Source organism: Neophocaena asiaeorientalis, unplaced genomic scaffold (assembly GCF_003031525.2).
Source record: "Neophocaena asiaeorientalis asiaeorientalis breed wild unplaced genomic scaffold, Neophocaena_asiaeorientalis_V1.1 scaffold476, whole genome shotgun sequence".
Taxonomy (NCBI): domain Eukaryota; kingdom Metazoa; phylum Chordata; class Mammalia; order Artiodactyla; family Phocoenidae; genus Neophocaena; species Neophocaena asiaeorientalis.
In genome coordinates, this window is record NW_020172178.1 from 10,327,267 (window position 1) to 10,341,207 (window position 13,941).

A 13,941-nucleotide genomic window follows, 5' to 3' on the forward strand; every position below is an offset into this window, starting at 1 on the left:
CGCGTGCGGTTGGCAACCAGACCCTGGGCCTGGGAGGGCCAGAGCCCCCAGGATGACCCGCCCCTCCCTCCCTGCACCCTTCTTCCTCCCAGCCTTCCCCACATTAGGCCCAGAGACAGGACGCTGGGACCGGCCTGCCCAGGTCCTGCTCCAGGCCTCAGTTTCCCCGTGTGCGCAGGAGGGGCTGGCATGGACCTCCCCGTGGCTGGTGCCACGCCTGGGTCTCTTGGTCAGTGTCCTCTGTCTGTTCCCACCCCCGCCCCTCGGGGCGCAGGATCCTCTTTCAGAGCACGGGGCGAGCCTGGGAAGACCTGGAGGCCAGGATCAACGCGGAGAACGAGGTGCCCATCCTGAAGACGTCCAACAAGGTGAGGGGCCCCTCTGCGCCCCCGGCCCACTTGGCTGCAGGGAGACCGGGGGGAGCTGCCGGAGCCCGGGACCCCAGGGAGAGGCAAGCGCTGGGGTCCTGCTTCAGCGGCCTCTTTCCCGCCCGCCCCCAGGAAATCAGCTCCATCCTGAAGGAACTGAGGCGGGTGCAGAAGCAGCTGGAAGGTGGGTGTGGCCCAGACCCGGGGGCGCTGCACTGGCGCCTCTGGCTGTGCGGGGTGCTGGGAGGACTGTCGGGGGCCTTGGTGGAGCCTGGCCCACACCCACAGCTAACCGGCCGGGAGGCCCCCGGCTGGGCACGGGAGGCAGGGCAGGACCCTCCGGCCGGCCTGACCCTCCCCACCCCCCCAGTCATCAACGCCATCGTGGACCCCAGTGGGAACCTGGACCTGCTGACCGGAAACCGGGGTTCTGCGGGCTCAGCCCAGCTCGGGAGAGGCCGGCCGGCCTCCCAGAGTCCGTCCTCACCCCCGTCGGCCCTGCCGGCGAGGAGTTTTCCGACTCTCGCGCCAGTGCGCCCGGCACCCCCGCCTCCACCATCTCCGCTCGCGAGGAGGTGAGCCTGCCCTCGGCAGCCCCTCGCACGCCCAGGTGGGGGGCCGTGGCTGTGAGCCCTCCCCGGGGCCGCGCCCCGTGCCCAGCACCGCCCCCCACCAGCCACCCTGAGAGTGCGGGCCCGGCACCTGCTCCACGAGGGCGGGAGTGCCCAGGGACCCTGAGCGGCCGGGCGGCGTCTGCTCTGTCCACTGCCCGCCCTATGGGCCACGCCCCTGCCCCCCCCCACCCCCTGCAGCTGGTGCAGCGCATCCCCGAGGCCAGCCTCAGCTTCCAGAAGGTGCCGCCCAGCTCCCTGCGCTCTCAGGACCTGGACCAGAACATGAACGACCGCTGCGAGGACGCCCTGGCCGGCAAGACGCGGCCTCGGAACCGCGAGGAGGCAGGCGCCCCTCCCCTCGGAGAGCTCGCTCTGGGCTCTGGGCCGCGTCAGGGCGTGGAGGGCTCAGGGCTTCCTGGGGCGTCCAGGCGCCAGGCTGATGCCAGGTCCTCGCAGGTGATCTTCGATAACCTGATGCTGAACCCCGTGTCGCAGCTGTCCCAGGCCATCCGCGAGAACACGGAGCACCTCGCTGAGAAGATGAAGTGAGTCGGCCCGCGTGCCGCTGGCCAGTGAGAGCCCCTGGGACGGGCCGGGGAGCCACCGCTGCCTAGCGGACACCCAGCCTGAGGCCCTGACACGGGTACAGGCGTGTGCCGGGACTGTGCCACGTGTGCACGCACGCACACACGCGCGCGCGTGCGGTTTGGCAACCAGACCCTGGGCCTGGGAGGGCCAGAGCCCCCAGGATGACCCGCCCCTCCCTCCCTGCACCCTCCTTCCTCCCAGCCTTCCCCACATTAGGCCCAGAGACAGGACGCTGGGACCGGCCTGCCCAGGTCCTGCTCCAGGCCTCAGTTTCCCCGTGTGCGCAGGAGGGGCTGGCATGGACCTCCCCGTGGCTGGTGCCACGCCTGGGTCTCTTGGTCAGTGTCCTCTGTCTGTTCCCACCCCCGCCCCTCGGGGCGCAGGATCCTCTTTCAGAGCACGGGGCGAGCCTGGGAAGACCTGGAGGCCAGGATCAACGCGGAGAACGAGGTGCCCATCCTGAAGACGTCCAACAAGGTGAGGGGCCCCTCTGCGCCCCCGGCCCACTTGGCTGCAGGGAGACCGGGGGGAGCTGCCGGAGCCCGGGACCCCAGGGAGAGGCAAGCGCTGGGGTCCTGCTTCAGCGGCCTCTTTCCCGCCCGCCCCCAGGAAATCAGCTCCATCCTGAAGGAACTGAGGCGGGTGCAGAAGCAGCTGGAAGGTGGGTGTGGCCCAGACCCGGGGGCGCTGCACTGGCGCCTCTGGCTGTGCGGGGTGCTGGGAGGACTGTCGGGGGCCTTGGTGGAGCCTGGCCCACACCCACAGCTAACCGGCCGGGAGGCCCCCGGCTGGGCACGGGAGGCAGGGCAGGACCCTCCGGCCGGCCTGACCCTCCCCACCCCCCCAGTCATCAACGCCATCGTGGACCCCAGTGGGAACCTGGACCTGCTGACCGGAAACCGGGGTTCTGCGGGCTCAGCCCAGCTCGGGAGAGGCCGGCCGGCCTCCCAGAGTCCGTCCTCACCCCCGTCGGCCCTGCCGGCGAGGAGTTTTCCGCAGCGGGCAAACTGCGGGACCCCCGGCCTCCCGGACCCCTCCTTCCTCCCCGACACGGAGCAGTTCCTGATCTAGGTGTTGGGGCTGGGCAGCCTCCCCACACCCTGGGCCTGGACAGTTCACCACAAAGACCCCCACACGTGCCATAACCCCGTGGGTGCCCAGGCCCCCTCCTCAGCTCCCAGCGCCCCCCCCGCCCCGCTGGCCTCCTGGCCCAGCTCCCGCTGTGGCCGATGCCAAGGGCCAGTGTCCGGGCGTGTGCCCGCCGCCTCTCCATCGCTGTTGTTTTGTCGTTAGCCTTCAAGGGAGGAGTAGTTTGTACCGTTGCAGCAGCCGCCCCGGCCCGGAGGGTCCCGCTCTGCCTCGCGGGCTGGGGGACACGTGCGTACCCGCCCTGTTCCTGTGTGCCGGCTGGGACCAGGTTGGGGGAGAGGACTGGGCCATGCGGTCTTTCAGTGCCAAACACAGAGCAGGGCGGTGGGGAGACGCCTCGTGACGCCCCGGGACTTGAGGCGGCCGAGTGTGGGCTGGGCGGGGCGGTGGCAGCTCCCAGCCGCCCCAGAGTCCGGTGGCCCGGGGCGGGCACGCAGCCTGTGGAAACATTTGTGGCAGGAACCCCACTGCTTCGAGCCTTTGGTGCCAACACAACTGCCAAACTCACTGAGCGCGTGGGCCGGGCGCTCGTCAGGCACGCCTGCGCTCACACAGCCCAGCCCAGGCTCAGCCCCCGACGCGGGCACGTCCAGGGGGGGAGGCGGGGCCCGGCACCCGGCTTCCGGTGGTTCTGGGCCAGATGGAGGGGAGCGATTAACCAAAGTGACCAACGTCCCCTCCCCCCGCTCCCCTCCCCGCTGTCCTGCGGACCCTGTGGGCATTAATTGGGTGCCTCCCGGGCCTCTGTGCTCCAGGTCCTGTGGGGGGGGGTAGGGGCAGCCCCCCAGGAACAGTTTTATTTCTCAGGATTCTTTCAGCTGGGAACGTGCCAGGCGAGCAGAGCCCAGCCCCCTCCCGGGGGCTGATGTTTTCGCAGCCTCGAAGCCAAAGAGCCCACTGGCTGCGGCGGGTGGGGCTGGGGCGCCCCCACCCTGCCTGGCACCTGCGCTAATATCGATCGCGGGGCAGGACCGACTGCGGGGGCCGGGGTCACAGCGGGCGCGGGTCTGGGGCCGCGGTGGGTGACGCGTGTGTCCGTGTTTACATTTAGCTGATGTGGAGCCCCACGCCCCGGCCCTGTGCCCCCTCCCCGGTGTGTACGTGTGTGAGTGGCAGTGGGGTCCGTGGCCGGCCCCGTCCGCGAGCCTGCTGTGTGCACACGGAGGGGGTGCCGGTCCTGGTACCCCGCCCCGCGCGCTCCGCACAGCTGCCCACAGCCTGTCCCCCGGAAGCGAGCAGTGGCCGTCCGTCCATCACACTCCCATCATCACCCACCGCGGTCATCGCCGCACAGTTCTTTTATTCACAAATTCATGCTCCCCCCTCCAGCCTTCGCCTTGGGATTGGTAACTTATTTGTCTGGCTTCTTGGAGGCACCTCCGTGCATTTTGTCCTCAGGTGGTCTTATGGATGTCTTTCAGAAAATGGTTATTTTATATGATTTGTCATGGAATTTGTTCTAATAAATCATTCTTCTGTCATGTGGCAACATGCCGGCGTTTGTCGCCTTGGCCTCATTTCTCCAGTGGTGGTGTTTGGTGCGGGGAGGGGGCTCCCTGCCACCCCCGGGTGCCCAGCCCGGGGGTCTCCCTTCCTGGGCTGGAAAATCCCATTTGACCCCCAAGACCGGCACGGTGCGATGCAGACATGCTGCCACCAGGGGGAGACCTAGGCAAGAAAGCAAAGCAGGGACCTTTCCGGAGGTTTGCTCCTCAAAGAGAGAAGAGTTATTTTATTCAAGCCGTTCAGTGATGCAGGGTCCGAGAGCGCCCTATAAAATAGGCCATCCCGTGTACACGTAGCACAGGAGGGGCGCTGGCGCTGTGTGCTGGGGCCCAGCTGCTCCCAATTCCTTCTCCCTTTTTATGGCCCTCACCCGCTCTGGGGTGACGTCACACCACCCAGTGCCTCCAGCCCAGGGACGATACTGTCCCCCACCTCCTGCTACAGGGAGGACCCAGAAGCAAGAGCGACAGGCAGAGAAGCAAGCGGCCTACCCCAGAGCCTGCTCGCAGGTCACTTGTACCCAAGCAGCTCCCCACACCTGCTCTGTCCCGGACCTGCCGTGTCCCCTCGCCTGCCCCGTCCCACGCCTGCCCCATCCTTGCACATGTCGTAAACCCCAGAGTCAGCTGTCAGTTTTTGTTGTTTTTTGTTTTGTGTGTGGTACGCAGGCCTCTCACTGCTGAGGCCTCTCCCGTTGCGGAGCACAGGCTCCGGACGCGCAGGCTCAGTGGCCATGGCTCACGGGCCCAGCCGCTCCGCGGCACGTGGGATCTTCCCGGACCGGGGCACGAACCCGTGTCCCCTGCATCGGCAGGCGGACTCTCAACCACTGCGCCACCAGGGACGCCCTCGGCTGTCAGTTTTAAAAGTCCATTTGCCTTTCCCTGCATGTACCTTTGGTATTCTACTTTGCCTCCTGGATTCCCATGTGTCCTTCCTTGATCATTTTCCAAAAGACCTCCGCTGAGTTTGTTTTTAGTGGAGGTTTGCTGTGATGAGACGAACGCCAAGGCTCATACTCAGCTGGATTTGGCCCAAGGCTCTAGTTCGATGACCTCTGGCCCAGGCCACAGGTCCACCCAAGCTGGGAGTGCTACACAAATCTGGGACATCTGTAGCGGCTACACTCTCTGTGTCAGGATAGAAAGGCAAAAATCCACCTGTCTTCAAACTTTTTTCTTTAAATTTATTTATTTAATCTATTTATTATTTTTGGCTGTGTTGGGTCTTCGTTGCTGCGCGTGGGCTTTTTCTAGTTGCGGAGAGCGGGGGCTACTCTTCTTTGCGGTGCACGGGCTTCTCACTGCGGTGGCTTCTCTTGTTGCCGAGCATGGGCTCTAGGCACGTGGGCTTCAGTAGCTGCAGCACGCGGGCTCAGTAGTTGTGGCTTGTGGGCTCTAGAGTGCAGGCTCAGTAGTTGTGGCGCAGGGACTTAGTTGCTCCTTGGCATGGGGGATCTTCCCAGACCAGGGCTCGAACCTGTGTCCCCTGCATTGGCAGGCAGGTTCTTAACCACTGCGCCACCAGGGAAGTCCCTGCCTTCAAACTTGAAGAAACCTGTCTGTCTCTGCCCCAGCTTTGGATGAAAAAAAAAAAAAACCCAACAAACCCCCCCAAAACTCTCTTGTGTAAAGGATGCCGAGCAGAAAGCCTTAGGCCCTGCCTGGTATATGTGGAAGATAGTGGAAAATGGGTTAAACACACATAAGTGAAGGAGAAACGCAGCACCCCGTCCTGTAGGTCCCCACAGACTTGCACAGAGGCAAGCTCGGCGGGTACTGACGGGCCGGATGCGCTAGGAAAAGGCGTCAGGGAGGGTGTTAGCCACACTTTACTGTCTGCAAGTTGATGCTTTATCATTCACCTGAGGGCCTGTTAGCCATCGCTAAGCAAACGAAGACCCGCCTGGGGTACCTGGAGTCCTCACACAGCCTCAAACTATACGCCCGTCACACTCACAGCAGCTTCTGGGGTGGGGTGCCCTTCAGACACAACTGGCCCATCCTAAGCCGGCCTGCCCTGCCTCACCCCGCCTTCCCGCAGAAACCGCAACGAGGGCACTTCCTCACAGTTCGCGCCCTGCCTTGCGACCGGCCCAGCACTGCCCTGGGTGCCCTGCGGGGCAAGCTGTCCTCTCCCCGTGGAGCTGGAGCATAGGCGCAAACTACCAGGTATAAAATGAGTAAGTTACAGAAACATGGTGCACAGCACAGGGAATTATAATAACTTTATAGGGAGTGTAATCTACACAGATACTGATCGCTGTGTTGTACACCTAAAATTAATCTAACATCGTAAGTCAGCTACACCTCGACGGAAGGAAAACCAGGGAGACACACCAGATCCCTGAGGATCTCTATGCCCTCAGTGGGAGAGGGAGCAGACGCCATCTGGGAGCTCCCACCACAGGGCCTCCTGGCTGGGTAAAGACTCGTATTAAGAGTTTCTGGCTCCAGGACTCGATGTCAGCTTGTTCTTTCATTAATCCAACTTGGAACCGTTGCGCCAGCATCTTCCAAACCTCCAGGAAGAAAGAAGAGCCGTGAGCGCCGCCCACGTGTGTCTCTTCTCAGTTTCCTTGGTGTCATGTGGGCCTGGGGCTCAAATTCATGTATACAGCCCCAGATGGGTGACGAACCTCCAGGATGAGTGATGTATACAAAGTGGTTCTAGGTTGGTCGCCATCCTGGGTTCCCACAAAAGCAAATGCAAATCATGTCTGGAGAAAGGCCTCTTCAGCCCAGGACCCTCCACTGCCCCACAGTACGTCTAGCCCAGGATGAATTCCTGGCCAAAGGTCATAAAACACACCATGAGCGACACTAGAATGAAATAACAAAGAAAATTGTATTGGAACTTCCCTGGCGGTCCAGTGGTTAAGACTCCGTGCTTCCAATGCAGGGGTCATGGGTCTGATCCCTGGTAGGGGAACTAAGATCCCACATGCCGTGCAGATTGGCCAAAAAAAACCAAAAAAAAGATTAGAAAAGAGCAAAAGAATATAAACTACAGCCAGAGTTGGAAAAGCATCACACTGAGAAAGATAATGACTCAGAAGAAAGCTTTGTAAAAACCTCAATAAGAGAATTAAATAACAAGTCAGACGCAGCTAAAATAAGAATAAGTCAGCGGGGACTTCCCTGGTGGCGCAGTGGTTAAGAATCCACCTGCCAGTGCAGGGGACATGGGTTCAAGTCCTGGTCCAGGAAGATTCCACATGCCATGGAAGAGCTAAGGCTGAGAGCCACAACTACTGAGCCTGCGCTCTAGAGCCCACGAGCCACAACTACTGAGCCTGCGAGCCACAACTACTGAGCCCGCACGCCTAGAGCCCGTGCTCCGCAACAAGAGAAGCCACCGCAATGAGAAGCCCGCGCACCGCAACGAAGAGTAGCCCCCGCTCACCGCAACTAGAGAAAAGCCCGCCTGTATCAACGAAGACCCAACACAGCCAAATATAAATAAATAAACTTATAAGAAAAGAAAAGAATAAGTCAGCGATGAGAAAGACGAGAGGAAGTTATCCAAATGCAATGCACAGGAACGTGGAAGTAGAAGCTATGAGATGGGTTGATGGCAGAGAGGACTGAGTGACGAAGTGGAACATATCTATTTGTCAGGTGTTCCTGACAAGGGAAAGGGAAGAGCAGGGGAGAGGATGTATTCACAGAGAGAACAGAGAGGAATTTTCCAGAACTGGGAAAGATATGTGCCGTGGGTTGAATTGTGTCCACCAAAACGATGTTAAAGTCCTAACACCCAGGACCTGCGAATGTGACCTTATTTGGAAATGGGGTCTTTACAGGTGATCAAATTAAGATGAGGTCACTGTGATGGACCCTAATCCAACATGACTGGTGTCATTAGAAAAAGGGAAATGTGGACACAGAGACAGATGTGTACAGAGGGAAGATGACGTGAAGACACAGGGGGAACGCCATAGACAGGCCAGGGAACCCCAGGGGCCACCAGAAATTAGGGGAGAGCCTGGACCAGACTCTCCCTCCTGGCCTCAGAAGGAACCAACCCTGCCGACACATTGATTTGGGTCTCCTAGGCTTCAGAACCGGGAGACAGTGAATTTCTGCTGTTTAAGCTGCCCAGTCTGTGATACTTGGCTACAACAGCCCTAGCAAACTAAGACAGCATATATCCACGGCTACAGCAAGCATAACGTATGCCAGGACAAAAGGAAGAAAAGGAAACTACACCTAGTTACATTATGGTAACAGACGTCGACGAGAATCCGCTAAACACAAGCAGAGCAAAGGAGTCCTTGCGAAGGAGTGACAGCAGGTCTCCCAACGATGATGGAACCCGAAAGGCTTTGGGGTTCCAGACAAAATGACTGTCAGTTAAGAATTCTGTACCTAGAAAAGTCCTTTCAGTAATGAAGGAGAATGAGAGACATTTTCATGTTACTAAAAACTGAGCAATTGTCAACGCGCTCCCAGTTCATGGAAAATAATGGGCAACTGAGAATTTTATCCCCAGCTGAACGATTAGGCGAGTCTGTTGACGAAAATTCAAGGAACTATCAAGTTAAGAAGAAGAAAGGGAACTTCATTCAAGCCAACTGAGGATTCTAACTGGGGAAGCAGATTCTCAGAAGCTCTGAGGACGGTCCTGCTTGCTCGGAGTGGAAGACACAGTCACGCACATTTTCGAGACCAAGGATCGCACGTCAGAATGACATGCGGTGTTTTACATAAAGGTCACCAAGGAGGCACAGCCCAGGGAAGCACGTACAAAGTGGGCAGCGGGTCACCGTGACCCCTACAGAGCTGGGAAGGAACGCTATTCTTTAAGAGGTTGTACTGCCAGCGTCAAAAGAAAGGAAAAATCAATCTTTACAGGGGGGCAGGCACGCCCACCTTTGAGGAGCTCTGGCTAAGGTGTGACGCAGACGCACCCGGCACACCAGGGAGGGAGGAGGCCCAAACAAACACAGAGAGAGAACTTTACGTTTAAATTTTTCTTGTCCTGCCTTAAACTATATATTTTATATAAAGTCCATTCTAAAAGATTATTTCAGGAAGAAGGACGGTGATCACAGAGGGAAGCTCTGAAATAAAAGAAGGAATGATAAGTAGATAAATCCATAAAAGTGAGTAATTCTTAAACACACCCTGAGTGGATAAAATAATCATAAGATGCATAATTTGTCGGGGGGGGGGGGTCTCTTTTTTTTTTTTTTTTTGGCTGTGCCGCACGGCTTGTGGGATCTCAGTTCCCTGACCATGGATGGAACCCGAGCCATGGCAGTGAAAGCCCGGAATCCTAACCAGTAGGCCACCAGGGAACTCCCTTTGGGGTTTTAAAATAATAATAATAATGGTGTTACAAGCTAGGCGTCTCCCACAGACATCCTCACATCATTCAGGAAGAGGGCAAGATGTTTCTTATGTATGCGTCTTCTCATGGCTGTGGGGCAAAATTTTAAAGATAAGCTGAGTGGTGTGGAAACACACCACCTCCTGACATCGGTGGATCAACACAACCAAAGAATACTTATTGCTGATGGAAAGTCTGCTGCTGATGGAAAGTCTGCTGCTGATGGAGCCCAAGGAGCTCTCCCATCGGGGCTGCACCGTCAGAGCCCTGAACGGACAGGAGGGAAGAGTGGTACTTCCTACACCCGGGATTAAAGGCTTCAGAAGAGAACTGACTTAAAGCCCTTTCACTCACAATGCATTGGTCAGGACCTGTTTGGTGACCTGCTGGGACCACAGGATGGCCAGGGCAAAGCATCCTCCCCTGCGTCTGTGTGGTCTGTGTGAGTTTCCATCACAAAGCGTCGTTCCCCAAAGCCTAGAATTAAGGGAATAGGAGAAAATGGAATGAGGAAAACAATCCAGAGGGCTTCCCTGGTGGCTCAGTGGTTGAGAATCCGCCTGCCGATGCAGGGGACGCGGGTTCGAGCCCTGATCTGGGAAGATCCCACATGCCGTGGAGCAACTAAGCCCGTGAGCCACAACTACCGAGCCTGCGCTCTAGAGCCCGCGAGCCACAGCTGCTGAGCCCACGCGCCACAACTACTGAAGCCCGTGTGCCGAGAGCCCGTGCTCCACAATGAAGAGTAGGCCCCAGCTTGCCACAACTAGGGAAAGCCCGTATGTAGCAACAAAGGCACAGCGCAGCCAAAAATTTAAAAATAAATAAATTTATTTAAAAAAAAAAAAAAAAAGGAAGGAATGAAGAGAGCAGCAAGGGTGGTGGTGGGATGGGGCAGGCGGAGGCAGAAATCCTTGCTGGGGACCCAGGCTGAGCACCAGCAAAGTATAGCCAGGCCTGCCTTTGCAGGCAGCCCAGTAAGCCACCCACCTGCGTTCTCCCGGATGGGGGTCCTAGCTGCCTCCATTTCCCAACCTCCCTTGCAGCTAGATGCAGCCATGTGACTAAGTTCTGAATCATGAGACATAAATGGAAGTGCCCTGTGGGATCTCCAGGATGGTTCCTCTGGGATATCCCTTATGCTCTGCTAGGAACATGAGGTGATGGCTGAGCTCCAGCAGCAATTATGGGGCCATGAGGCTGCCAGTCAACCCTAGGGATTGGGAGCTGAGAGCTGGAGGGACCTGGCTCCTGATGGCTGTGGAGCCAACACCATCCCTAGGCTGCCAGCCCCAGAATCTGGTCAGTGTGATGGAGAAAAACAACGTTCAAGCCCTGGTTCCTCAAGTGTGTCGGCACCAAAACTAACTCAGATGCATAAGCCTGTGACTTGGGTTTGGGGGGTGGGGAGGGATTTTCCCTGGATGTGAAAGTTTTCAGCCCCACCCCCTGGCTGGCCCACCCAGCTCCAGATGTCTGTCAAGGGCGTGGAGGGAGGTACTCAGGAAGAAAAGGAAGTGGCCAGAAGGGGAAGCAGCGGGCTGCAGAGAGGAGGCAGGTGGGACTTGATCGGGTGCTCGCTGGCGAGCTGAGGGCCTGCATCTGTGGCAAAGCCAAGATGAACGCCAAGGCAGGACCCCCAGAGGTAAGTGCCAGTGAGCCCAGATGGGAGAGTCAGGCCAAAGGTCGTGAGACAGGGACTTTGGTCCACTGCCCCCTGGCCCCGTGCTGCCAGCAGCCCTGGGCCCAAAGGGTCATCAAGTCTCCAGCTAGGCCTGCAGAGCACCCGTTCCTCTGCCAGTCTGTGCAGCCAGGACCACCAGAGCCTCGGGGGCTCCCCGAGGAGAGAGTTCAGAGCAGGCCCTCGCTCTGCTCCAGCCTGGGCTGGGCAGCTGCACCACGTGCCCTGCACGGCATGAAGTCCCACCCCTCAACCAGGATCTCCGATGCCTGCAGGGTCCCACAGCTGCCCAGCACAGGGCTGGGGGGAGCTCAGAGCTGTCCCGTGGGAGTCTCCCAACAGCCAGCCCCACCCCTGGACATGCAGGGTCCCCAGGGCTGCAGCTGCCCAGAGCCTCCCCGGACGGCTGACCTCCCCAGGCCCCGGCAGCTCCCAAGGGGATGGGTGGCCCGGCAGGTGCCTCGGCCGTGCTCCGAGTCCCAGATGAGGGCCGTGGGGGCAGGGCTGCCGCGCTCCAACCTTCCTGTCTGCCTGGGGCCCCGGGCGGCGCAGCAGAGGCAGCATCTGTGCAAGGATGGCCCTGGGGCCCCGCCCAGGACTACACCCCGACTGCCTCTCCTGAGGGTCAGTGAAGGGGCCTGGGGCCAGTTCACTGTGAAGGCCTGATGCGGCCCCGAGCCCTCCCCAGGCAGGCAGGGGAGGGGCAGGCCCCCGAGCGCTCCACTGTGGCGTGCAGGTGGGGAAGCACCCTGACTCCCCTCCATGGGGGCTCCTGGCAGGGAGGGGTGCCGGGCCTCGGGCACTCTGCCTGAGTCCCCCTCTCTCGCTCTGCTTTCTGGGGCCCCCGCCTCCCAGTAATGGTCCTGGCTCAGGGCAGACACAGCCCCCCAGGCCCAGCTCCTATGGCCGCCCCTTCCCCACACTGAGGCGGGCCAGCGTGTCCTGTGGAAGGACAGCTGCTCCCTGGGCCCCAGTGCATGGCCAAGCTGCACTCAGGCGGGCAGCGCAGCCCAGGCCCCAGGCCCCAGGCTGCAGGGGCCACTTCCCCACCAAGGCCAGGAGGGAGGGCTGCACCCACCCCTCACGGATGCCTCGGGGTTTGGCTGGCCGGGCTGGGCGGGGCGGGGGGGGGATCCCTGTCGCTGCGCGTGGGCCCCTCCCCCGCACTCCGGGGGGGCCGCGCTGGGCTCCGGAGCATCCCACTCGTGGTGGCATTTGAGGCTGCTTTGGGGAGGGGCCCAACTCCAGCCGGGCCCCAGCCGGCCTGGCCTCCAGCTCCTCGTGGGAGTGACCGCTCTGAGGGGACAAGACGCAGCCTCCGTCCCCAGCGGCTGCAGAGTCCTGCTGCACTGGGAGAGCCCTGCTGGCAGCATCAAGGCGTCCCGACTCGGCCCCCAGCCCCGTGAACAGCAACACTCTCTCCGTGCAGGGTTTCCCCAGCCAGGACAAGGGCTGCTGCCCGGTGCCCAGGAGGGGCTGCAAGGGCCCAGAACGGGGGGCGCCCAGCCCGGTAAGGGAAGCAGCTATATACAGGCTAGCCTTGAGAGGGCCGAGCTGGAAAGCAGAAATGGCATCAGACTCGTTGAGGTTGTGACTGAAACAAGGAACTGAGATTCAGACACCCACATGCCCGCCGGGAGGGGGTCCGAGAGGGAGAGCAGCGGGTCACGTGTGTCCCGGGAACAGACCGGGGCGCGCACACACACACGCACGCGCAACTAGTGAAGGGCACGGCACTCACCATCTTCAGGCCAGGCTGTACTGAGGGTGCGACCGTGGGCAGGAGTGGGTGGCTGTAGGGTCCCCACGAAGTGGTGGCCCCTGTGCCCAGCTGCCCAGACACCATGGAGCCACTGCAGCTGGGCCTGGAGCTGTGGGTGACGCCAGGTCACCCCAAGCAGGTGCGGAGGCCTATGCAGACCACATTGGTGGCCCCCGCGTGGCCCCGATCCACGCCAGCCCGCAGCCCACGGGACAGGGAGGCGCGCCCAGTAGGACTTGGGGGCCTGAGGGAGGGGGCTCAGCAGCCTCACAGGACCCCTGGGCCAGAGTGGCAAGGACAGAACTAGCCACGGGGGAAGCGGGGCACCCTGACCGGAGGGCTGCCCAGCACCTGCCACGTGCCCTGTCTCGGGGGACCTGGGAAGATGGCCAGTGACCATGCGGCCCCGGGCTGCGCCCCGGCGGTGGGCTCGGGCCTGCGTGGCCCCGTCCTCGCCAGCCCCGCCCAGCGGCAGGCCTGGCCTCCCTGGCAGCAGGGACGGTCTGTCTCAGCGCTGGAGAGGCCATCAGGCCCACCCGGAAGAGCACGGCCACGCCCCGGGGACCCCGTGGTGACGCCCTCCTCCGGTTGCAGGTGCGGGGGGCTCTGGCTCTGCTGTGTCTGAGCGCGGTGACCCTCACCTACGTGCTGTGGCAAGTGCTCTCTCCCTCCACCTGGGGCCACGTGCGCCCCGAGGAAGGGCCCACCACGCCTCGGGGCCTCGGCTCCAGCCTGGCCTGGGCGCCCCTGGGAGGGGAGGCCCGGCGGCATCAGCAGAAGGACTCCTGCCGGTGAGTGAGCCTGTGAGGTCTGCAGGGTGGCCGCCGCCTGCCTTCCCCCTGGGGCTCCCCAGCGGGACGAGCATTGCTCTCTGCCACCTCCTGTTGGAAGAGGCAGGTTCCGGGGAGGGTGGGCTGTGAGGCAGGGGGAGTGGTCGGG

General features: G+C 60.9%; 2 protein-coding genes across 2 annotated transcripts in view; both read left to right on the top strand.

Annotated features, from left to right (window-relative positions):
* The window catches only part of CEP170B (centrosomal protein 170B), a 23,215-nt gene extending 19,010 nt beyond the window's left edge, over positions 1 to 4,205 (top strand). Inside the window, exons 14-18 of the mRNA XM_024759243.1 lie at positions 1,181 to 1,324; positions 1,439 to 1,527; positions 1,954 to 2,047; positions 2,180 to 2,231; positions 2,418 to 4,205. Coding sequence (XP_024615011.1) covers positions 1,181 to 1,324; positions 1,439 to 1,527; positions 1,954 to 2,047; positions 2,180 to 2,231; positions 2,418 to 2,641 — 603 coding nt within the window. The 3' untranslated portion in view covers positions 2,642 to 4,205. The remainder of the gene's footprint in view (positions 1 to 1,180; positions 1,325 to 1,438; positions 1,528 to 1,953; positions 2,048 to 2,179; positions 2,232 to 2,417) is intronic.
* Positions 4,206 to 11,085: 6,880 nt separating this feature from the next.
* The window catches only part of PLD4 (phospholipase D family member 4), a 7,665-nt gene continuing 4,809 nt past the window's right edge, over positions 11,086 to 13,941 (top strand). Inside the window, exons 1-2 of the mRNA XM_024759203.1 lie at positions 11,086 to 11,204; positions 13,597 to 13,793. Coding sequence (XP_024614971.1) covers positions 11,178 to 11,204; positions 13,597 to 13,793 — 224 coding nt within the window. The 5' untranslated portion in view covers positions 11,086 to 11,177. The remainder of the gene's footprint in view (positions 11,205 to 13,596; positions 13,794 to 13,941) is intronic.